Source organism: Hemiscyllium ocellatum, chromosome 46 (assembly GCF_020745735.1).
Source record: "Hemiscyllium ocellatum isolate sHemOce1 chromosome 46, sHemOce1.pat.X.cur, whole genome shotgun sequence".
Lineage (NCBI taxonomy): Eukaryota > Metazoa > Chordata > Chondrichthyes > Orectolobiformes > Hemiscylliidae > Hemiscyllium > Hemiscyllium ocellatum.
In genome coordinates, this window is record NC_083446.1 from 7,722,186 (window position 1) to 7,747,957 (window position 25,772).

General features: G+C 56.1%; 1 protein-coding gene across 2 annotated transcripts in view; it reads right to left on the bottom strand.

Annotated features, from left to right (window-relative positions):
* The window catches only part of scyl1 (SCY1-like, kinase-like 1), a 67,327-nt gene that overhangs the window by 32,219 nt on the left and 9,336 nt on the right, over positions 1-25,772 (bottom strand). Inside the window, exons 4-13 of one of the 2 annotated variants that reach the window (XM_060855369.1) lie at positions 25,497-25,717; positions 24,052-24,142; positions 22,940-23,095; positions 14,473-14,631; positions 14,181-14,288; positions 9,031-9,144; positions 7,925-8,080; positions 6,160-6,207; positions 3,882-3,957; positions 1,020-1,184 (exon numbers count right to left, since the gene is read on the bottom strand). In XM_060855369.1, coding sequence (XP_060711352.1) covers positions 1,020-1,184; positions 3,882-3,957; positions 6,160-6,207; positions 7,925-8,080; positions 9,031-9,144; positions 14,181-14,288; positions 14,473-14,631; positions 22,940-23,095; positions 24,052-24,142; positions 25,497-25,717 — 1,294 coding nt within the window. Of the gene's footprint in view, positions 1-1,019; positions 1,185-3,881; positions 3,958-6,159; positions 6,349-7,924; positions 8,081-9,030; positions 9,145-14,180; positions 14,289-14,472; positions 14,632-22,939; positions 23,096-24,051; positions 24,143-25,496; positions 25,718-25,772 lie in introns of both variants that reach the window. The other variant, XM_060855368.1, reaches the window with a different exon arrangement.

Here is a 25,772-nt window from a genome sequence, read left to right on the forward strand (position 1 = left end):
CGTAGGTGGGGAGTTCTTGGACTAAGGGGGACAGGACTGTGTGGAGGTATGCAGAGATGAGTTCGGTGGGACAGGAGCAGGCTGAGACAATGGGTCGGCCGGGGCAGTCAGGTTTGTGGATTTTGGGCAGGAGGTAGAAACGGGCGGTACGGGGTTGTGGGACTATGAAGTTGGAGGCGGTGGATGGGAGATCCCCTGAGGTGATGAGGTTATGGATGATCTGGGAGATGATGGTTTGGTGATGGGGGGTGCGGTCATGGTCAAGGGGGCAGTAGGAGGTGGTGTCCGCGAGCTGGCGTTTAGCCTCAGCAATGTAAAGATCGGTGCGCCAAACTACCACCGCACCTCCCTTGTCTGCCGGTTTGATGGTGAGGTTGGGGTTGGAGAGGAGGGTGTGGAGGGCTGCACGTTCCGAGGGTGAGAGGTTGGAGTGGGTGAGAGGGGTGGAGAGGTTGAGGTGGTTAATGTCGCGGCGGCAGTTGGCTATGAAGAGATTGAGGGGGTTAAGAGGCCAGCACGGGGTGTCCAGGCGGATGGGGTGTGTTGGAGGCGGGAGAAGGGGTCGTCAGAGGGTGGGCGAGAATCCTGGTTGAGGTAGTAGGCACGGAGGCGAAGGCAGCGGAAGAATTGTTCGATGTCTCGCCGCGTGTTGAACTCGTTAATCCGGGAGTGTAGGGGGATGAAGGTGAGGCCTCTGCTGAGGACTGATCTTTCATCCTCAGAGAGGGGGAGGTCTGGAGGGATGGTGAAAGTACAGCAGGGCTGGAAGCTAGAACCTGGTGTGGGGCTGGAGCTGGGAATGGGGGTGGGGTTAGGCGTGGGGGCCACACCAGGTCCCATTAGGGAATAGAAAAACACAGAGATCTCTTTCCAGTCAATCTCTCTGGTGCTTCTCCAATGGTGTTTACACTCCAGAGAGAAAAGTCTATTTGGCACGTGCACTTGTGGGGATGGAAATGCAATAAACGATAAAAAAAACCAAACGCAAACAGCCCGGCAGAAACGAAACGAAACGACACCTTCTCTCGGCTCCGTCTTGTCTCCAGGGGCCTGAGCTGCAGTGGCTGGATTCCCTCGGATTAACTTTGAGGTGAGGGTGGAGACTCCTGTGACTGCCCAACCTGCCCAACTGCCCGCCATCAGGGCACCCGCGGGGTTCAATGAGGCGGAGTTGATGTCTTTCTCTGTGAAACAAGACGAGGGTCGAGTCAGCCGAGCGACAACATTGGGCTTCACCCCAAGGAACTCCACCGGAACGATATAGGCCCCTGTGACAGGGCAGCACTCCCTCGGGGTGACAGCGGCCTGCCCCAGTAGTCTGGCATTATTGATACAACTCTTACTTCCTTCATGGTTTAGGGGTCTCGGCAAGCGTGTGGGGAGCACAAAAAGGATCCGTTCAATACAAAAAAAGCAGGAAGCTGGGTACGATGAAATACAGCCGTGGGATCAACGATTTACGAGTGCACCTACTTATGAACTTGATCCCACGCGGGGTGTAGGTTTTAGGACCCAAAATACAAACGTTCCCCGTGGTTATGGCTGGCCACATTGACACGGCCCTGCGTTACGTTCCCACCCGCGAACGAATCAAACTGCAAATGGACTCCGGAACAGTCCCTGGGATAAGCCTGCACCAACATCCTTTTGGGAACCTGGCTTTTGAGTTGGAGGCAGATAGTTACTCCCGCTGAGGACATTCTTTCGTTGAATAGAGGGACCGGAGTCTTTCTGAAGCGTTATCTAAACCCATCGCGCGTCAGTAAGCAGGTGATAACAGGCCCCTGCGCTGCTGTTCAATTATGCACGAATATTTTTTGACTGCGGGCTGAAATGTGAAAAGGAGTATTTCTTTTAAAAAAAAACAGCATTGCGGAAGGGAACCCTGACTTTGTAGAAACAAGTTACCTGACAATTTCACAGCTATTGGTTAAAGCAATGGGGGAGATTACTACAGATGGGTGCGTGTACACAGGATTGGATTCGGCCAGCAAGAGATAGCTGATAGATCTGTGCAGCGGCGACCAGCCAAGTCCCCTTCTGCCTTCCAACCCCCAGGTAGTAGCGGAGCAGCTTGTGGGTGTGAACGATATGGCCGAGACCCTCCAGACTCTCAGTGAGGGAGGTGGGTGTCTCGCTGCAGTTGGAAGGAGCTGAAAGAAGCCAGTTTGTTTGCCCTCACCAGTTGCTGTGGCTGCCGAGAAAGTGGAGACTTAAGTCACGGACCAGTGGCTCTGTACCTCGTGCAAGAAAAGGGAAAGTACCTGGAGGAGAGTGACTGAAGAGCAGCAAGCTGTAGGGTTCACCTCAGTGAAACCAATGCACAGAAACCTCTCAGCTGCCTCCTGTTTTCCCCACCATCCATAACACCATGTCTTTTTTCCCTGTGTGTGGTGGAGGGGGAAGGTTTACAAGGGGGTTGGAATTTCAACTCATCGAGTTATGTCATCGGTTCATCATGTGCAGCTACATGTGATAAATAGTCACCCTCGCTAAATATACTGTGTTTTCTGTTAACCTGGCAAATTGGGAAATTTTGCGCACTTTGATAAAATCTTTCATCTTTTAGGGGTCTGATTTCCACTGTGCTAACCACCCCTCCGCAGTGAGCTGCGATATCTAGAAAAGTGCTCACACTGAGTCAGACCCCGCCTCAAACCCCCCGAAAAAGGAAATGGCGTCACAGGAAATGACATCACCAACCCAAACATATGATTAGAAAGCAGGGATTCATCATAAGTGCTTCGCCTGGAGGCCCACTGAAGATGTTACCGCGTAGGGTGACGAAACGTCTGGAAATGAACCTTCCAGCTCAGCGAGCAAGCCCACATCCAGTGTTTATGTCTGGGAGGCAGTGTTCTACCTTCGCCTGGACGCCAGGGAGAGTGCGTAGCAGCAAAGAAATAAAGACAGGAAACATCGCAGGGAGGGGCAAACACTTCAGGCTCTCGTCAGTTCAGAGAACCCAGGACGAAGCGAGTGACATGATAGTTCAGCCAGGGATGAGGTCAGAAAGAAGTTGTTTCTCTCTCTCAGGGTTTAAGCTTGTAAAGCTTCCGAAGCAGGAGAGCTTGGTTCGAGCGCTGCAGGTCATCCGAAACGAGTAACGTTTAGGGCTCTCGGCTTTGTGGAAAGTTCCCAAGGGCAGAACTGAGAAGGAGTCACTGCACTGCGCCCACGAAGGAACTGCCAGCTAAGCAGAAACATTGCTGTGTTATTTCCCTGGGCTCCAGACAGCGTTGGGAAATAAACCTTCAGACTCCATTTTGCTGTGCCATCTATATTTAGACCGCTTGCTTTGTGTGTTTTTAAAATTCTGGATGTAGGTTTGCTCGCTGAGCTGGAAGGTTAGCTTTCAGACGTTTCGTCACCATACTAGGTAACATCTTCAGTGAGCCTCCGGATGAAGCACTGGTGGTGTAGCCCGTTTTTCTCTTTCTATGTTTGGGTTTCCTCGGGTTGGGGACAGCATCTCCAACACAAGGAAAGCCAACCATGCAAACAGAAAGTGGGCTACACCACCAATGCTTCATCCGGAGGCTCATTGAAGATGTTACCCAGTATGGTGACGAAACGTCTGAAAACCAGCCTTCCAGCTCAGCGAGCAAGCCTACAACCAGCACCTCAACCTGAGCTACAAATCGCCTCAAAGCTCGCTTTTTAAAATTCTATGTAATAAACTCCTGTCGTTGAAGAGCATCTGTTGCCCATCAGTTAACCAACTGCAAACATTAAATGGCTGATCCATCAAGGTGGGCCTCATTCTGGGACCTGACTCAGCCCGTTTTACCAGGGACCCGAAACAGGCAGTGGGGGAACGTCCCGCTCCTGCTCGGAAAGCACTCTTCCCTCAGATCTAACCCCCCCGTCGACTCACTCACCGACATCGGGGAGTTTGGACGGATCTTCCGAGACCGTTTCAAGCTTTGCCAGGAAGCTCCGCACCGCTTTGAAGGCCTGAAGGGACAGGGAAGAAAAATGGCTGAGGGTCGGCCGGAGAGGAAGAGGGTTTAAAAAAAAAAGAAAACCCACCGAAGTAACGGGGGACGCTGCTGGACAACAGCGACACCCACCAAACCCTACACACCTCGGCCCAGCTCGCCCTCTAGTTAACTCAAAAGGCCCAGTCATGTGGCCTCACTGTCACATGGAAACATCTTTCAGAGATGTGCATGATGAAGACAAAGGCCGAAACACATCCGTGCTGGCCAAGCATTTGCCAGCACTCAGCCCATGGCCGTGTGTGCCTTGCTGCTGCCCCTGGAGGTCAGTCAGATGGTCTGCGCCTCTACAGTCCCGGGGAGAACGCAGCGAGATGAGACGCTCATTCGAAGACTTCGGAGGGGAGCACTTTGGGACCAGCGACCGTCATTCTTTTCGTTTTAAAATCGTTAGGAAAAGGGATCGGCCTGGCCCACAGCTTAACGGTCGAAACTGGGGCAACTTTGACGGTATCAGACAGGAACTTTCAAACGTCGACCCGGGGAGGGCAGGCTGATCGCAGGGAAAGGGACGCCGGGCAAGCGGGAGGCTTTCTGAAGTGGGACGATGTGAATTCAGGGACAGCACGTTTCTGATTCGGTGAAGGGTAAGGCTGGCAGGAGTGGGAAGCATCGGACGACGAGAGATATTGAGGCACAGGTCAAGTGACGACATATGACAGGTACAGGCAGGTGGGTCAAGTGAATCCCTTGAGGATAGGAGGTGCAGAAGTTCACTTAAAAGGGAAATTAGGAAGGCAGAAAGGGAGCATGAGATAGCTTGGCAGATCAGGTTAAGGAGAATCCAAAAAGATTCTACATGTGTACTAAGGGAAGAAGAGTAACTAGGGAGAGTTAAAGATCTATGAAGCTGTGTGTGTTGAATCACAGGAGAGGGGAAAGCCGTGGCCTAGTGGCATTACCACTAGACTGTTAATCCAAGGAATGTTCTAGAGACCTGGGTTCAATCCCACTACAGACGATGGGGGAATTTGAACTCAGTAATATCTGGAATTAGAAGTCTAATGATGGCCATGAACCCATTGCTGACCGTTGGGAAAAACCCATCTGGTTCACTAATGTCCCTTTAGGGAAGGGAACTACCCGGTCTGGGCCTACACGTGACTCCAGACCCACAGCAATGATTCTTAACAATTAGCAATGGGCCATGAATGCTGGGCCGGTCAGTGGCGCCCTCATCCCGTTTGGGAATTTTTAAAAAAACGGACGAGATCCTAAAGGAATATTTGGATTAGTATTTACTGTGAAGACAGACATGGAAGCTAGGGAACTCTGGGAAATAAAGACTGGTGTCTTCAAAAACGTCCACATGACAGAAAAGGAGGTGCTGGAGATCACAAAATGCATAAAGGTAGGTAATTATCCAGCGGTGCCTCGATTATCCAAAGATCTCGCTCAATCTCAGTCTTGAACCCGCTCAATGTCTGAGTGTCCACAGTCCTCCTGGATCAGAGCATTTGCCAGGTTCACCACCCTGCGAGTGAAGGATAATCTCCTTCACTCACTCTGAAGGGGCTCACCCTTGACCCTGACGCCGAGATGTTTAAGCGTGACACCCTCCCCCCAGGCACGGAGCAAACACACCTGAGCATTTATCAAGGTGCTCTCAACCAGTTTATACAGCACAACAGGATCAGATTGTCTCAGAGACAGAGACAGACAGAGACAGAGAGACAGAGACAGAGAGAGACAGAGAGAGACAGAGAGAGACAGAGAGAGACAGAGAGAGACAGAGAGAGACAGAGAGAGAGAGAGAGACAGAGAGAGAGAGAGAGAGACAGAGAGAGACAGAGAGAGAGACAGAGAGAGAGACAGAGAGAGAGAGAGAGAGACAGAGAGAGAGAGACACAGAGAGAGAGAGAGAGAGAGACAGAGAGAGAGAGAGACAGAGAGACAGAGAGAGAGAGACACAGAGAGAGAGAGAGAGAGACAGAGACAGAGAGAGACAGAGAGAGAGAGAGAGAGAGAGACAGAGAGAGAGACACGGGGTGGGGGGGGGGGAGAGGAGGGAGAGAGACAGAAGTGGGGGGGGGAAGGGACACAGAGTTGGAGGGTTGGGGGAAGAGAGGGGCGGGGGGAGAGAAGCAGGGAGAGGTGGGGAAGAAGGGACAGAAGGAGAGAGACAGAGATAGAGAGAGAGGTACGTCAGCCTGCCTACCTGATCCCGGACGTTCTTATCGGGATCCACTGTCAGTGGACAAAGCACCTGCAGGATTTTATAGGCACAGTCATTAATGGAATAGTAACTGTGTGTGGCAGCAAAGCCCAGGATACCAGCGGCCCTGGACGGAGCAAACGGATCCTTTGTCGCTCGTGAGAAGGCAGAGATGAGGATCCTGTGTCGGGTCTGGAAGCAGGGGGAACCATGGAATTACTGACATGCTGCTGGACAGGGCCTCACAGTGAAAAGGCCGATCTGTCTGACAAACGGTTACAAACACAGATACGCTTCCCGGGAATCCCCCACACATCCCAGGGAACTCCCCCTGGGACGGGGACACACCTCCCGGGGGAACTCCCCCTGGGGGTGGGGACGCACCTCCCAGGGGAACTCCCCCTGGGGGTGGGGACACACCTCCCGGGGGAACGCCCCCCTGGGACGGGGACACACCTCCCGGGGGAACTCCCCCCTGGGACGGGGACACACCTCCCGGGGGAACTCCCCCTGGGGGTGGGGACGCACCTCCCAGGGGAACTCCCCCTGGGGGTGGGGACACACCTCCCGGGGGAACTCCCCCTGGGGGTGGGGACGCACCTCCCAGGGGAACTCCCCCTGGGACGGGGACACACCTCCCGGGGGAACTCCCCCTGGGGGTGGGGACGCACCTCGCGGGGGAACTCCCCCTGGGGGTGGGGACACACCTCCCGGGGGAACTCCCCCTGGGGGTGGGGACGCACCTCCCGGGGGAACACCCCCTGGGGGTGGGGACGCACCTCCCGGGGGAACTCCCCCCTGGGACGGGGACGCACCTCCCGGGGGAACTCCCCCTGGGGGTGGGGACGCACCTCCCAGGGGAACTCCCCCTGGGGGTGGGGACGCACCTCCCGGGGGAACTCCCCCCTGGGACGGGGACGCACCTCCCGGGGGAACTCCCCCTGGGACGGGGACGCACCTCCCAGGGGAACTCCCCCCGTTCCCCCCTGGGACGGGGACGCACCTCCCGGGGGAACTCCCCCTGGGACGGGGACGCACCTCCCAGGGGAACTCCCCCCTGGGACGGGGACGCACCTCCCAGGGGAACTCCCCCCTGGGACGGGGACGCACCTCCCGGGGGAACTCCCCCCTGGGACGGGGACGCACCTCCCAGGGGAACTCCCCCTGGGGGTGGGGACGCACCTCCCAGGGGAACTCCCCCTGGGACGGGGACACACCTCCCGGGGGAACTCCCCCTGGGACGGGGACGCACCTCCCAGGGGAACTCCCCCCGTTCCCCCCTGGGACGGGGACGCACCTCCCGGGGGAACTCCCCCTGGGACGGGGACGCACCTCCCAGGGGAACTCCCCCCTGGGACGGGGACGCACCTCCCAGGGGAACTCCCCCCTGGGACGGGGACGCACCTCCCAGGGGAACTCCCCCCTGGGACGGGGACGCACCTCCCGGGGGAACTCCCCCCTGGGACGGGGACGCACCTCCCGGGGGAACTCCCCCCTGGGACGGGGACGCACCTCCCAGGGGAACTCCCCCTGGGACGGGGACGCACCTCCCAGGGGAACTCCCCCCGTTCCCCCCTGGGACGGGGACACAATTCCTGGGGGAATCTACTCCCCCACCCCCAGGGGATAAGGTCACACCTCCTGGCGAATCTCACCGGGCTGAGGCCGCGCTTGCCGGCGAATCTCACCGGGACGAGGCCATGCTTCGCGTGGTGCCGGTGACTGGAGAGCAGTGAGCTGTGACCGAGGCGAGCGCACCAGTACTCACGCTGGCGTTGAGATAGGAGGAGATCTTCCCCAGGCAGACGGTGGTGTTGCAGCGGATCGGGCCCTGCTCATCCTTGGCCTGCAGCCGGGCAAAGTGCTTCATCAGCTCGACGTTCAGGTTGCTGTCACTGAGCTTGGGGGCCAGCAGCAGCATGGACTGGAAGCAGAGGCAAGGGGAGAATTGAGCCGGCGGTGGTCAGCGAGAGAGCGCGCGGGTCTGACGCAGCCGAGCGCCATTCGGAAATCCCCCACCGCCGCTGGGCCTGCGAACCTCTCCCGGCAGCAAGAGGTGGCGGAGAGCGACCTTCTCCAGGACAGTAGACGCGGAGCCTCACCGGCAATGCCGGGAGGGCCGACGGGGAGATCACAGACGGCAGCGGGAATCGAAATGAGCTGCTTCCAGCTCTCCCAATGGCCAGCCAGCCCTCTCAGTACCAGTGCCCACACGATGGGCTGAATGGCCGTCTCCCGCACCGTAACCAGCTGGTGGTTGGGGTGGGGAAGGGCCTGGAGAGGTTAATGCACTGGCACGTCCTCGCTTACCCACCTCACCAAGGGACATCCCCTGACCTGTAATCGGGTGCACTGGTCTCGTAACCCAGGGGCTGAGGCTAACGCTCTGGGTGGGGAAGGGGCTCCCGGCTGGGAATCCCACTGCAGGGGGACAGGTCCGTCTGATCGTTTGATGACGATGAAGCGACAAATCAGACCGTTAGGGGTCTCCACCTCCGCCAGGCGGCAGCTCATGACCGACTGCTCCAAGGGGCACGACATGGCGGCTGAGCAAATGTGGGCAGCTCAGCCCCCGACTCCACACCCTGCCAGCAACGGGGGGGTGGGACCCCCGAGGGCGGGAAACTGGGGACAAGCAGAGACAGGGAGGGCATCCCCCCCACTCCCCCCTCATTGGGAGTAGCTCGCTGACCCACAGCGACAGGGAAAGAGTGTCCCCCTCCCCTCCCTCACTGACAGGGGGAGAGTGTCTCCCCTCCCCCCCTCACTGACAGGGGGAGAGTATCCCCCTACCCTCACTGACAGGGGGAGAGTATCCCCCTACCCTCACTGACAGGGGGAGAGTATCCCCCCTCCCCCCCCTCACTGACCCACCTTGACCGTCTGCTCTCGGATGGCCGGATTGGTGTCCAGGAAGCCCTGCACCACGTGGGGGAAGATCTGTGCGTTGACCGTGGCCTCGGTCAGGTACTGGATGAACTGCTCCATCTGGAAGAGAGAGGGATACCCATCATCCACCTCCCGCTCGCGGGATCCTGCTGGTGCTGCACCCGGGCCGCTCCCTGGAGCGAGCTGGCGGCGGTCAGCGCGCGGAACGCACGTCCCTCTGCCCGAAGCCTCCAGCCTGGGGGTCGGCGGGACTGAGTCGAGCGCCCAGCGGGCCCGGCCTCGCCTCCCCGCGGTCGGGGAGATTAATCCCACCATCCCCACACAGGGCGGAGGATCATGGCTTACAGGGGGAAGGCAGGAGAACGGAGGGGCTGAGAGAACCATCAGCCACGAGCCGACAGCAGGGCAGACTCGATGGGCCGAATAGCCTAATTCCGCTCCTATATGTTACGATCAGATGATTAGGGCCAGCCCTTTCAGAGTGATGTTCAGAAAACCCCTTGCCAGGTAAAGGTGGCATGAGGAACGAGGTCAGAGATTGGCCATTATCTCGCGGCATGACAGAGCGGGCTTGCACGCTGATGGGCCGAAAGGCCTCCTCTCGCTTCCGGCGACCTTGTGCCGGCTTGGCTCGGCTTTCTGTTTTAAAGAGAGCGGTGTGCTCCCAGATCGCAGCGCGAGCGCTCCTCGTTTGAGAAGATTCCTGTGACAATGGGGCCAAAGAGGGCCTGACCATCAGCCAGGGTGGGCACTGGGGGTGGGCAGGTAGGGCCACGTCGCAGCTCCACTGCACTGACACTTGGAGTGAGGGAATGGGGTATTCCTTAGGAGGAAAGGCTGGGCCTGCCCAGTTTGGGGAGGGAGGTGGCGGGGGGAGCCTGATGGTTGAAGCAGGCGCGGGGTGGAAAGGATATTTCCTGTGGAAGGAGAGCACAAATGGTGGCCTAAAGTTAGGCAGCACCTTTGCAGGGTGGACAGGGGGCGTGCTTTGGAGCTCTCCCTAAGGCAACAAAATATAGGAACAGGCCCCTCCATCCTGATACAGAGACACTCCTACAGAGAGACACGCCCACACTCGCTCTCACACCCTCTCACAGACCCCTTTACACACATACACACACTCCTACAGAGAGACACACCCACACTCGCTCTCGCACCCTCTCACAGACCCCTTCACACACACACACACACTCCTAGAGAGACACGCCCACACTCGCACTCTCTCACAGACCCCTTTACACACACACACACACCTACAGAGACACACCCACACTCGCACCCTCTCACAGACCCCTTTACACACACACACACACACACACTCTCCTTCAGAGAGACACACCCACACCCGCACCCTCTCACAGACCCCTTTACACACACACACCCACACGCACCCTCTCACACACCCCTTTACACACACACACACACACCCCTACAGAGAGACACACACCCACACGCACCCTCTCACACACCCCTTTACACACACACACACACCTACAGAGAGAGACACACCCACACTCGCTCTCTCACAGACCCCTTTACACACACACACACAGACTCCTACAGAGAGAGACACCCACACTCGCACCCTCTCACAGACCCCTTTACACACACACACACAGACTCCTACAGAGAGAGACACACCCACACGCACCCTCTCAGACTCCTTTACACACACACAACTCCTACAGAGAGACACGCCCACACGCACCCTCACAGACCCCTTTACACACACACACACACTCCTACAGAGACACACCCACACTCGCTCTCGCACCCTCTCACAGACCCCTTTACACACACACACCTAGAGAGACACGCCCACACTCGCACTCTCACAGACCCCTTTACACACACACACTCCTACAGAGAGAGACATGCCCACACGCACCCTCTCACAGACCCCTTTACACACACACTCCTACAGAGAGACACGCCCACACACACCCTCTCACAGACCCCTTTACACACACACACACACACACACAGACTCCTACAGAGAGAGACACCCACACCCGCACCCTCTCAGACCCCTTTGCACACACACAACTCCTACAGAGACACACGCCCACACGCACCCTCTCACAGACCCCTTTACACACACACAACTCCTACAGAGACACACGCCCACACGCACCCTCTCACAGACCCCTTTACACACACACACACTCCTACAGAGAGACACGCCCACACACACCCTCTCACAGACCCCTTTACACACACACACACAACTAGAGAGACACGCCCACACACACCCTCTCACAGACCCCTTTACACACACACACACTCCTACAGAGAGAGACACACCCACACGCACCCTCTCACAGACCCCTTTACACACACACACACACTCCTACAGAGAGACACACCCACACACACACTCTCAGACCCCTTTACACACACACACTCCTACAGAGAGAGACGCCCACACACACCCTCTCACACCCCTTTACACACACACACACACACACCTACAGAGACACACGCCCACACTCTCACGTACCCTCTCACAGACCCCTTTACACACACACACCTACAGAGAGACACACGCCCACACTCTCACGTACCCTCTCACAAACCCCTTTACACACACACTCCTACAGAGAGACACGCCCACACTCTCATGCACTCTCTCACAGACCCCTTCTCTCACACACTCCTACAGAGAGACACACGCCCACACTCACACATACACCCTCTCTCAGACCCCTTCACACACACACACACCTACAGAGAGACACGCCCACACGCACCCTCACAGACCCCTTTACACACACACACACACACACACACTCCTAGAGAGACACGCCCACACACACACTCTCAGACCCCTTTACACACACACACTCCTAGAGACACGCCCACACTTGCACTCTCTCAGACCCCTTTACACACACACACACACTTCTACAGAGAGACACACACCCACACTCACACGTACCCTCTCACAGACCCCTTTACACATGCACACACTCCTACAGAGAGAGACACAACCACACGCACCCTCTCACAGACCCCTTTACACACACACTCCTACAGAGACATGCCCACACTCTCACATACACCCTCTCACAGACTTAGACCCCTTTACATTCACACACACACACAGATACACTCACTCTCTCACAGACACTCACAACCCCCCACCCCAGACACACACACTGACACCACCCCCCACTCGGTGGCAAGGAGAGCAGAAATTCCTCATCTCAGTCTGAAATTGGCGCCTCCTTTATTCCGAGACTGTGCCCTCTGGGTCTGGGAGTCACCCGTGAGGGGGATACACCCTCTCAGCACTGACCCTGTCAATCCCTTCAATGAGCGAACATCTCCCATCCTCCTAAACCCCAGTGGGTAGAGTGCCAACTGGTTTAACCTTTGCTCACGAGACAATCCCTGCACACCGGGGATCCGCTCACTTCAGGAGGCAGTGAACATGGGGGGGGCAATGAAGATTTTGAGGATTACTGGGCGATGGCTGGGAGGGTGGGACAGACAGATGAGGTACACAGTCTTACCGACCGACAGCACTGGCTCAAAGGCACCAAAGGGGCCTACGTCGACTCCTAATTCAAACATTCACGCTTGTAAACTTTCGCTGGAACAATCCAAACTAACACGTGACACTGCGCAGAGTCAGGACAGACTGGTCCAGGAGGTATCCTGCCAGATCGTGGGCGGCACGGTGGCACAGTCGGTTAGCACTGCTGCCTCACAGCGCCAGAGAACCGGGTTCAATTCCCGCCTCAGGCGACTGACTGTGTGGAGTTTGTACGTTCTCCCCATGTCTGCGTGGGTTTCCCCCGGGTGCTCGGGTTTCCTCCCACAGTCATAAAGATGTGCGGGTCAGGTGAATTGGCCGTGCTAAATTGCCCGTAGTGTTAGGTAAGGGGTAAATGTAGGGGTATGGGTGGGTTGCGCTTCGGCGGGTCGGTGTGGACTTGTTGGGCCGAAGGGCCTGTTTCCACACTGTAAGTAATCTAATCTAAAAAAGGAGAGGCCTCTTCAGGAGTACAGTGCCCAGCTCTGGTAAGGATATTATTAAAATGGAGAGGGTTCAGAAGAGACTTCCCAAGATTTACAAGGAGGTTGCCAGGGTCGGAGGGTTTGAGCTACAGGAAGAGGCTTAATAGTCTGGGGCTGTTATCCCTGGAGCGTCGGAGGCTGAGGGGTGACCTTATAGAGGTTTATAACATCATGAGGGGCATGGATAGGGTAAATAGTCAATGTCTTTTCCCTGGGGTGGGGGAGTTCAGAACTAGAGGGGCATAGGTTTAGGGTGAGAGGGGAAAGATATAAAAGAGACCTAAGGGGCAACTTTTTCACAGAGGGTGGTACGTGTGTGGAATGAGCTGCCAGAGGAAGTGGTGGAGGCTGGTACAATGACAACATTTAAAATGTATCTGGATGGGGACAGGAATAGGAAGGGTTTGGAGGGATACGGGCCGGGTGCTGGCAGGTGGGACTGGATTGAGTTGGGATTTCTGGTCGGCATGGACGGGTTGGGCCGAAGGGTCTGTTTCTGTGCCGGGTATCTCTGTGGCTCGATGTCACCAATGGAGAGTTTTGTTCCAAGGAGACTGGGACTATTTCGACTGGATCATGGGAGATTGAGGGGTGACCTTAGAGAGCATTATAATATCACGAGGAGCATGGATCATTACCCGAGGGATGGGGACATGTTTTTAAGGCGAGAGGAGAAAGGTTTAAAAACACATGAGAGGCAACTTTGTTTTTAAAAACAGAGTGGTTTGCGTTTGGAATGAACTTCTAGAATAAGTGGTGGATGTGGGGACAGTTACACGGTTTAAGACTCATTTGGATAAGGACATGAATGGGAAAGGGTTTGGAGGGAGATGGGCCAGGAGCAGGCAGCTGGGACTAGGTTAGTTTGCAGGTTACATTCGGTACAGACTGGTTAGACTTTCGGGACTGTTTCCATGCTGTGTGACTGGAGGGAATATTCCAGAGCTCGGGATCCAGGTAGCTGAGGCCACAGTGAAGGGAATAGCATCGGGGCCAGGTGAGGAGTGGGAATCAGGCAGGCGCAGAGTTGGGGGAGGCTCTGCAGAGGGTGGGGGAAGGTACACAGAGCGTGAGGAGGGGTGCATTCGAAAAGCTAGGACAAGGCCACAGACCTGCTGCAGCAGGCGAATCCTCATGGCTCGGTCTGTCGAGGAGAACATCTTCACCACAACAGGGATAATCTTCTGCTGGTACTCCTCCGCACTGAGGAATTTTCCCACCTGCGAAGATAGGACCGAGACGTCACGGCCTCCCCTCCTTCGTTTAAATTAACGAGTCGGCCTCTTTAATCCCAGTTTCTAATCCCGCCCTCTCCCGACACGGAATACAGTCGGGGTGTTACCCGTCAGAAAGAGAGGCAGCTCCGAAGAGCAGTGTGGTACTCTGCCGACACCCAGTACTCGCCTTGAAGAGCGGGGTGAGGATAACCGCGCCAGCGTTGCCAAATTCAAAAGCTGTCAGCAGTTGCGGCAGGATCTTGTGCTTGCAGAAGTTTTCGGGGAAGGTGTCGAGCTGTGAGCTCAGCTCCAGGAAAAAGTTCTGGCGTTCCACGGGCTCCTTAATCTGCAGGGGGCAGGGGCGGGGGCAGAGGGGGAGGGGCAGGGGGAGACAGGCAGAGGGAAAGAGAGAGACACACACACAGACAGACAGGCAGAGAGAGAGAGGCAGCGAGAGAGAGAGAGACAGGCAGCGAGAGAGAGAGAGACAGGCAGCGAGAGAGAGAGAGACAGGCAGCGAGAGAGAGAGAGACAGGCAGAGAGAGAGAGAGAGACAGGCAGAGAGAGAGAGAGAGACAGGCAGAGAGAGAGAGACAGACAGGCAGAGAGAGAGAGACAGACAGGCAGAGAGAGAGAGACAGACAGGCACAGAGAGAGAGAGAGACAGGCACAGAGAGAGAGAGAGACAGGCAGAGAGAGAGAGAGAGGCAGAGAGAGAGAGAGACAGGCAGAGAGAGAGAGAGACAGACAGGCAGAGAGAGAGAGACAGACAGGCAGAGAGAGAGAGAGAGACAGGCAGAGAGAGAGAGAGAGAGACAGGCAGAGAGAGAGAGAGAGAGAGACAGGCAGAGAGAGAGAGAGAGAGAGACAGGCAGAGAGAGAGAGAGAGACAGACAGGCAGAGAGAGAGAGAGAGACAGGCAGAGAGAGAGAGAGAGACAGGCAGAGAGAGAGAGAGACAGGCAGAGAGAGAGAGAGACAGGCAGAGAGAGAGAGAGAGAGAGAGAGAGACAGGCAGAGAGAGAGAGACAGACAGGCAGAGAGAGAGAGACAGACAGACAGGCAGAGAGAGAGAGAGACAGACAGGCAGAGAGAGAGAGAGAGAGAGACAGGCAGAGAGAGAGTGAGAGAGAGAGACAGGCAGAGAGAGAGAGAGACAGGCAGAGAGAGAGAGAGAGACAGGCAGAGAGAGAGAGAGACAGACAGGCACAGAGAGAGAGAGAGACAGGCACAGAGAGAGAGAGAGACAGGCACAGAGAGAGAGAGAGGCAGAGAGAGAGAGAGACAGGCAGAGAGAGAGAGAGACAGGCAGAGAGAGAGAGAGACAGGCAGAGAGAGAGAGAGACAGGCAGAGAGAGAGAGAGAGGCAGAGAGAGAGAGAGACAGGCAGAGAGAGAGAGAGACAGGCAGAGAGAGAGAGAGACAGGCAGAGAGAGAGAGAGAGAGACAGACAGGCAGAGAGAGAGAGAGAGACAGGCAGAGAGAGAGAGACAGGCAGAGAGAGAGAGAGACAGGCAGAGAGAGAGACAGGCAGAGAGAGAGAGAGAGAGAGAGACAGGCAGAGAGAGAGAGAGAGACAGGCAGAGAGAGAGAGAGAGAGAGAGAGAGACAGGCAGAGAGAGAGAGAGAGACAGGCAGAGAGAGAGAGAGACAGGCAGAGAGAGAGAGAGACAGGCAGAGAGAGAGAGAGAGAGAGAGAGACAGGCAGAGAGAGAGAGAGAGAGAGACAGGCAGAGAGAGAGAGAGACAGGCAGAGAGAGAGAGAGAGAGAGAGAGAGAGAGACAGGCAGAGAGAGAGAGAGAGAGAGACAGGCAGAGAGAGAGAGAGACAGGCAGAGAGAGAGAGAGAGACAGGCAGAGAGAGAGAGAGAGACAGGCAGAGAGAGAGAGAGAGAGACAGGCAGAGAGAGAGAGAGACAGGCAGAGAGAGAGAGAGAGACAGGCAGAGAGAGAGAGAGAGACAGGCAGAGAGAGAGAGAGAGACAGGCAGAGAGAGAGAGAGACAGACAGGCAGAGAGAGAGAGAGAGAGAGACAGGCAGAGAGAGAGAGAGAGAGAGACAGGCAGAGAGAGAGAGAGAGAGAGACAGGCAGAGAGAGAGAGAGAGAGAGACAGGCAGAGAGAGAGAGAGACAGGCAGAGAGAGAGAGAGACAGGCAGAGAGAGAGAGAGAGACAGGCAGAGAGAGAGAGAGAGACAGGCAGAGAGAGAGAGAGACAGGCAGAGAGAGAGAGAGAGACAGGCAGAGAGAGAGAGAGAGACAGGCAGAGAGAGAGAGACACAGGCAGAGAGAGAGAGACACAGACAGGCAGAGAGAGAGAGACACAGACAGGCAGAGAGAGAGAGACAGACAGGCAGAGAGAGAGAGACAGACAGGCAGAGAGAGAGAGAGAGAGAGACAGGCAGAGAGAGAGAGAGAGAGACAGGCAGAGAGAGAGAGAGAGACAGGCAGAGAGAGAGAGACAGGCAGAGAGAGAGAGACAGGCAGAGAGAGAGAGACAGGCAGAGAGAGAGAGACAGGCAGAGAGAGAGACAGGCAGAGAGAGAGAGAGAGACAGGCAGAGAGAGAGAGAGACAGGCAGAGAGAGAGAGAGACAGGCAGAGAGAGAGAGAGAGAGACAGGCAGAGAGAGAGAGAGAGAGACAGGCAGAGAGAGAGAGAGAGAGACAGGCAGAGAGAGAGAGACAGGCAGAGAGAGAGAGACAGGCAGAGAGAGAGAGACAGGCAGAGAGAGAGAGACAGGCAGAGAGAGAGAGACAGGCAGAGAGAGAGAGACAGGCAGAGAGAGAGAGAGACAGGCAGAGAGAGAGAGAGACAGGCAGAGAGAGAGAGAGACAGGCAGAGAGAGAGACAGGCAGAGAGAGAGAGACAGGCAGAGAGAGAGAGACAGGCAGAGAGAGAGAGAGAGAGAGACAGGCAGAGAGAGAGAGAGACAGGCAGAGAGAGAGAGAGAGAGACAGGCAGAGAGAGAGAGAGAGAGAGACAGGCAGAGAGAGAGAGACAGGCAGAGAGAGAGAGAGACAGGCAGAGAGAGAGAGAGACAGGCAGAGAGAGAGAGACAGGCAGAGAGAGAGAGAGAGAGACAGGCAGAGAGAGAGAGAGAGAGACAGGCAGAGAGAGAGAGAGACAGGCAGAGAGTGAGAGAGACAGGCAGAGAGAGAGACAGGCAGAGAGAGAGAGAGACAGGCAGAGAGAGAGAGAGAGAGAGAGACAGGCAGAGAGAGAGAGACAGGCAGAGAGAGAGAGAGAGACAGGCAGAGAGAGAGAGAGACAGGCAGAGAGAGAGAGAGACAGGCAGAGAGAGAGACAGACAGGCAGAGAGAGAGAGAGAGACAGACAGGCAGAGAGAGAGAGAGACAGACAGGCAGAGAGAGAGAGAGACAGACAGGCAGAGAGAGAGACAGGCAGAGAGAGAGAGAGAGAGACAGGCAGAGAGAGAGAGAGACAGGCAGAGAGAGAGAGACAGACAGGCAGAGAGAGAGAGAGAGACAGGCAGAGAGAGAGAGAGAGACAGGCAGAGAGAGAGAGACAGGCAGAGAGAGAGAGACAGGCAGAGAGAGAGAGACAGGCAGAGAGAGAGAGACAGGCAGAGAGAGAGAGACAGGCAGAGAGAGAGAGACAGGCAGAGAGAGAGAGAGACAGGCAGAGAGAGAGAGAGACAGGCAGAGAGAGAGACAGGCAGAGAGAGAGACAGGCAGAGAGAGAGAGACAGGCAGAGAGAGAGAGACAGGCAGAGAGAGAGAGAGAGAGACAGGCAGAGAGAGAGAGAGACAGGCAGAGAGAGAGAGAGAGAGACAGGCAGAGAGAGAGAGAGAGAGAGACAGGCAGAGAGAGAGAGACAGGCAGAGAGAGAGAGAGACAGGCAGAGAGAGAGAGAGACAGGCAGAGAGAGAGAGAGACAGGCAGAGAGAGAGAGAGACAGGCACAGAGAGAGAGAGAGACAGGCAGAGAGAGAGAGAGAGACAGGCAGAGAGAGAGAGAGAGACAGGCAGAGAGAGAGAGAGAGAGAGAGAGACAGGCAGAGAGAGAGAGAGAGACAGGCAGAGATAAAGTACATTGTCTATTCACAGCACAGTCACACTCTACTGAGGTCGATAGTCACTATTTCTCACACACACACACACACACACACACACACACACACACACACACACACACACTCTCTCGCACTCTGAAGTTACCTGAAGCAAGGAGTTACATTTGTACAGCTCCTTTCTTGTCCTCGGAGCACCACAAATGCTTCAAAGCCACCCAAAAGCGTAGGTGCTGCTGTGTGTAGGGACGACTCTGCAGCCAATCTGCACACAGCTCCAAACAGCAAGACGGCTGTGGCCAGACGCCCCTCGCTTTCAGGACAAGGCGATAAATCTATCCAATGTCACAGCTCCCCCACCCCCCAACTCTCGGGTCCACCTGAAACAGTGGAAGGGTCAATCTCTCGACAACGTGGCCCTCCTTCAGTGCTGCACACCTGGATCATGGACTAGTCTCCGGGTGGTTAAGGCGGTGTTTAACATGCGCGCCTTCACTGCTCAGAGCTTTGAGTATGGGACGTCGTATTAAAGTTGTACGCGATGAGGCCTTCGCGGGAATACTGTGTGCAGTTCTGGTCGCCGTGTTTCCAGGAAGGATATTATTAAATCGGAAAGAGTTTGGAAAAGCTTGCCCAGGTTGTTGCCGGGTATGGAGGGTTGGAGAGGCTGGGACTTTTTTTTTCCACTGGAGCGGAGGGAGTCGAGGGTGAGGGGAACAGATAAAGTGAATAGCAAAAGTCTTTCCACTAAGGTAAGGGGGTTCAAACATGGGGGGGCATATTTTAAGGGTGAAAGGAGACAGATTTAAAAAGGACCTGAGGGGCAACTTCTTCCACAGAGAATGCGGTTCACCTGGGAATGACCTGCCAGAGGACGGATACCCTCCCAACATTTAAGAAGCATTTCGACAAGCTGTTGCTATGCCTTGGTGTGCAGGTGAAGACCTGGGTGATGGGAAGGAGGGAGTGATAATGGCTGTGATCGCCAACTCTGCATTCGCTCAGGCCCCGAACTCTCCTGAATTAATGACTGGCTTTATTAACTCCTGGCCCTGCATTTTCGTGTCACCCACATCCTCTCCATGTCTAACATATTCCTGGGGAAGGGCTCATGCCCGAAACGTCGGCTCTCCTGCTCCTTGGATGCTGCCTGACCTGCTGTGCTTTTCCAGCAACACATTTTCAGCTCTGATCTCCAGCATCTGCAGTCCTCACTTTCTCCTATATATCAAACCCCTTCATAACTCCAAAGACATACGTTAGGTCACCCCCGCCCTCAGCGTCTCTCCTCTCTCATGTAACCTGGCTCTTCTTTGGTCTTTATAATTCCCAGGGTGATAGCCAAGCTGTCCTCATAACTGTCCCTGCAAAGTATTCCCCTCGGAGTGTCTGTGTTGTGGATTAGCTGCCAGACTGTGGGAGAGGCGGGTACAGAGTACAACGTTTAAAGGGCATTTGGACAGGTAAATGGATAGGAAAGGTTTAGAGGGATATGGGCCCAAACGCAGGCAGCTGGGACTAGTTTAGCTTGGGGAAACGTGGTCGGCATGGACTGGTTGGGCCGAAGGGTCTGTTTCCCTGCCGTATGACTCGAACAGGCCCTGAACACACAATACTGCCATCAGCCTGAGAAAGGGACCAAAGCTCATTCAATCAGCACTCCTTCATCTTTGTTTTTGAACACTAACATGCTGAAACCCCAAGGTCCTGCATTTCAGGGTACACGACATTCTCTCCTTCCCTCACAGAGATAACAACCATTCTTTCCCAGAGTCTATGCCCTGACTTCTGCTCCAAGTGCACCATGACACACGTCCCTCTGTGAGATACTCTGCTGCACCTCCCTCCCCTCAATCACTTCACTGACCAAGATCCCTGCCCGAGTCAGGGAATGCTCGCTGCAAAATATCCGGGCAATTCCTCAACACTGTTGGGAGGAGCCTCTTTTCGGAGTGGGGGGTGGGATGGGAGGGTTAAAGCTGAGGAGCTGCCTGCCTGCCCTAGTATCACCTCTCACACGCATAAGGAAGGATTTACTCACCCACGTCACAGTGGGAGCTTAGAGCGCGAGTGTGTCAGCTGCTGTCTGTCCTACATAGGGCTGCTCCCTCAAGAGAGAGAATGATGCTGTAGAGACGGGTGGGTGGTTTTACCAGGGGGGTCACCGTGCCTCAGGAGAGGGGAGAGGTCACAATGACAGAACTCCACTGACCACAGTGCTCCAGTGGCGAGTCCCTCTCGGGACATCTGGTGGCCATGAGCAGCATTACAGGAAGACCCCGGCTTTACAGATGTACAGAGGAACCTGGATTATCTGAAGGACACGGACGGGGAATCTTTTGTTCGGAGAATCAAATGCTGTTTAACAAGGTTTAGCCAAATATCAGCACGTTGTGATCTTGCCGGGTAATCCAATATTTGGTTAATTGAAGGCTGGAAAATTGAGGTCCCTCTGTACACGGCACTGGGAGCAGAGTGTGACAGCAACGCGCGCACACAGATACACATATACACCCCGCGCACACGTGCACACAAATACACACATGTGCAGATACACATACACCAAACACGCGTGCACAGATGCACACATACACCACACGCGCGTGCGCGCACAGACGCACACATACACCACACGCGCGTGTGCGCGCGCACAGACACATATACACCACACGCGCACTGACACATATACACCACACGCGCACTGACACATATACACCACACGCGCGCGCGCACTGACACACATATACACCACATGCACGCACGCACTGACACATATATACACCACACGCGTGTGCGCATGCAGATACATATATACACCACATGCGTGCGCACACAGATACACACATACACCGCACAGATGCGCACACGCACACAGATACACACATACACCGCACAGATGCGCACACACACCCCACCCGCGCATGCAGATACATATATACACCACATGCGCGCGCACACAGATACACACATACACCGCACAGATGCGCGCGCGCACACAGATACACACATACACCGCACAGATGCGCACACGCACACAGATACACACATACACCGCACAGATGCGCACACACACACCCCACCCGCGCGCACAGATGCGCACACACCCCACCCGCGCGCACAGATGCGCACACACCCCACCCGCGCGCACAGATGCGCACACACCCCACCCGCGCGCACAGATGCGCACACACCCCACCCGCGCGCACAGGTGTACGCACACACCCCACCCGCGCGCACAGGTGTACGCACACACCCCACCCGCGCGCACAGGTGTACGCACACACCCCACCCGCGCGCACAGGTGTACGCACACACCCCACACAGATACACACACCACACAGATACACACACACTCCACACGCGCGTGCACTGATACGCACACACACCACACAGATACGGACGCACCCCACACGCGTGCAGAGATACGGGCGCACCCCACACGCGTGCACAGATACACCCACACGCGTGCACAAATACACACACACACCCCACACGCGTGCACAAATACACACACACACCCCACACGCGTGCACAAACACACACACACCCCACACGCGTGCACAGATACACGCATACACCCCACACGCGTGCACAGATACACGCATACACCCCACACGCGTGCACAGATACACGCATACACCCCACACGCGTGCACAGATACACGCATACACCCCACACGCGTGCACAGATACACGCATACACCCCACACGCGTGCACAGATACACGCATACACCCCACACGCGTGCACAGATACACGCATACACCCCACACGCGTGCACAGATACACGCATACACCCCACACGCGTGCACAGATACACGCATACACCCCACACGCGTGCACAGATACACGCATACACCCCACACGCGTGCATAGATACACGCATACACCCCACACGCGTGCACAGATACACGCATACACCCCACACGCGTGCACAGATACACGCATACACCCCACACGCGTGCACAGATACACGCATACACCCCACACGCGTGCACAGATACACGCATACACCCCACACGCGTGCACAGATACACGCATACACCCCACACGCGTGCACAGATACACGCATACACCCCACACGCGTGCACAGATACACGCATACACCCCACACGCGTGCACAGATACACGCATACACCCCACACGCGTGCACAGATACACGCATACACCCCACACGCGTGCACAGATACACGCATACACCCCACACGCGTGCACAGATACACGCATACACCCCACACGCGTGCACAGATACACGCATACACCCCACACGCGTGCACAGATACACGCATACACCCCACACGCGTGCAGATACACACATACACCCCACACGCGTGCACAGATACACACATACACCCCACACGCGTGCACAGATACACACATACACCCCACACACGTGCACAGATACACACCTACGCGTGCACAGATACACATATATACTGCACACACGTGTGCGTGCAGATACACCTATACACCACACATGCGCGCACAGATACACATACACCACACACACATACGTGTGCACACAGATACACATATACACCACACTCACACGTGTACACACACAGACACACATATACACCACACGCCTCCTTCCTCTCCCTGCCAATCCTGCGACCATGGACTGACCTGAATCTCCTCCAGGAACAGGTTGGTTTCTATGAACCTGTTGTTCATGAAGCCATTGAGGCCCCGGCAGCTCTGCAGGAACTTGGCCGGGTTGGGCCTGACTTTGGGATTGGCCCCGACCAGCTCGCAGTAATGAGGAACCAGGGACTTGGGGATCTGAAAGGGAAAGGAGAGGAAAGGTCAGTGGCAGGGCGAACACGGTATGGTGCCTCAGCAGTTAGTACTACTGCCTCACAGTGCCAGGGACCCGGGTTCAATCCCACTCTCAAACAACTCTCTGGGTGGGGTTTGCACATTCTCCCCGTGTCTGCGTGGGGTTTCCTCCGGGTGCTCCGGTTTCCTCCCACAGTCCAAAGATATGTGCCCAGGGATGTACAGGTTAGGGTGGATTGGCCGTGCTAAATTGTCCCATAGTGCCCAGGGATGTGCAGGTTAGGGTGGATTGGCCGTGCTAAATGTAGAGTTCTAGGATTGGGGTGCTGGTTTTGGGTGGGGCTGTCTTCAGAGGGTGGGTATGGACTCCATGGGGCCGAAAGGCCTTCCTCTACCCTGTGGACATTCTAACAAGTGGGGTTGACCCCTCGCTCGGGGGATCTGGAGAGCTGAGGTTGGGCAGGGAGCATCAGCCACGCAATAGGCCGTGGGGAGAGGGGGAGATGGTGATTTCTTCCAACTCTGGCAGGAGATGCTCCTGCGAGTGATGACCAACCACTGCCCTGAAGAGGGGGGAAAAGGCGCCCCCTACAGCTGAACGAATGACTAAACACAAAACACAGGAAACGACGGCCAACACTCAGCCATCCTCTGCTGAGGGAGGGAGGGAGCTCACATCCCAGGGAACTGCCGGTCAAATTTCTGAATACCAGGAATACTGCTCCCGCTCCATGCCACCTTCCGACATTCCCGTGGAGTGTCTGGGTCCGTCAGAAGGTGAGCTGATGGGACAGCACCCCCACGGCACTGTCAGCAGCGTGTGGTGGAGGAGGGCTCTTTCAGCAGGGGCTGGGTCCCTGTGACTTAGCTCGTGAGGGCGTCCTTACTGGCGAGAGTAAACCTCCCCGCCCCCACTCACCCCTAACTCCCCTGCTGCCGGGAGGAGGATAAGAACAGACCTTTCCCAGGGAGCGGAGGGAGGAGGATCTCGGCAGTGGTCCATTGAAAACTTCCCAGATCAGGCAGCCCAGGCGCCACATGTCCGCCGACCTGTAACGGGAATAAAGCTGTCAGTCCACACCTCTGCGATTGGGGGCGCAAACACGTACCGTCTGCAGGTACGGCCCAGCTCGCTCTGCCTCTCTGAGGCTGCGTTCAGCCCGACCCTACTAGCCCTAGCTGTCCTCCGATACGCGGCAGGGGAACATCCGCTGGCCAGAGCGCAGAGCGAGTCAGAAAGGAAAACAGCACAGCCGGGGGGGGGCGACACTTGGGAGAGGGAGCCTGAGCACAGGATGCTAACAGTCAGCACGGGGGAGTCCCAGGAAAAAGTAATCAACGGTGACACTACACTGTCTCTGAAGCAGAGCTGGAAAAGCACGGCAGGTCCGGCAGCAGCCGAACAGCAGGAGGATCGACGTTGGAATGGTGGCTTTGTGGGGGGTGCTGGGGTTGAGAAATACGTAGGAAGGTTGGGGTGGGGCTGGCAGGTAGCTGGGAAGGCGCTAGGTGGATGCAGGTGAGGGAGTAACGGGCGAAAGGGTCTGGAGGATGGAGCACATTGGTGGGAAGGAAGACGGCCAGGGAGCACAGTTCAGGACAGCAGTGCCAAGTTGGACGGTCGGATCTGGGATAAGGTGGGGAGGGGGCAGGGGAGATGAGGAAACTGGCGAAATCCACAGGGATGCCGTGTGGTTAGAGGGTCCTGAGGCGGAAGATGAGACGTTCTCCCTCCAGGCGTCGGGGATTTGGCGGTGGAGACAGCCCAGGACTGGTTTGTCCTTGGCGGAGGAGGAAGGGAGGAGTTGAAGTGGTCAGCCAGGGGCGGTAGGGCTGTTGGGTGTGTGCGTCGCAGAGACGTTCAGTGAGTTGGAGTCCTGGCTCCCCAATGTAGAGGGGACCACATCGAGAGCAACAGACACAACAGATGAGGTGCTTGGACGTGCAGGATATCCTACCTGACTATCTTCCTTCCCCCCCTAGCTGCACCCCACCCTCCATATTTAACTCCAGCTCCCTTATGCCCCTCAGTAACCCCTGATTCCTGACGATGGGCTTATGCCTGAAACATCGACTCTCCTGCTCCTCGGACGCTGCTGGACCTGTTGTACTTTTCCAGAGACACACACTCAGACTCTGATCTCCAGCGTCTGCAGTCCTCACTCTCTCCCATCCCCTGTCCAAGACAGGTGCAGAATGGGGCTAAAACAGAATAAAACTCCCAATGCACTGTCCGCATCAAACACTCACAGAACAGCGACAGCACGGGGTTAGATACAGAGTAAAGCTCCCTCTACACTGTCCCGCAGTAAACACGGTGTTAAGGTTGCCCTGCTGGAAGTTGACAATGAGCTGCGGGTGCGTGGGAGGGACGGAGAGGTGCTGCTCCCTTTCAGATGGTTACCATTTCTCGGTGCTGCCTTTGCCGGGCTCGCTCCCCTCCGGTGGGTCGTACTTGTCGAGCTCTGGGAAGCCTTTCGAGGGCAGCGGCGTCTCTCCCCGTGCGGCGTACATGTAGTCCAGGCCGCCCAGCTTCCACTCGCCCGCCCGGTCCACGAAAACCGCAGCCACGCACACATTGTTGTGGATCAGGCCGCAGTCGTTCACCAGGAAACTCAGGGCTTTCTGTTGAAGGGAGACACACACCGAGGTGGGTGGGGGGGGGGGGGACGGGGAGAGG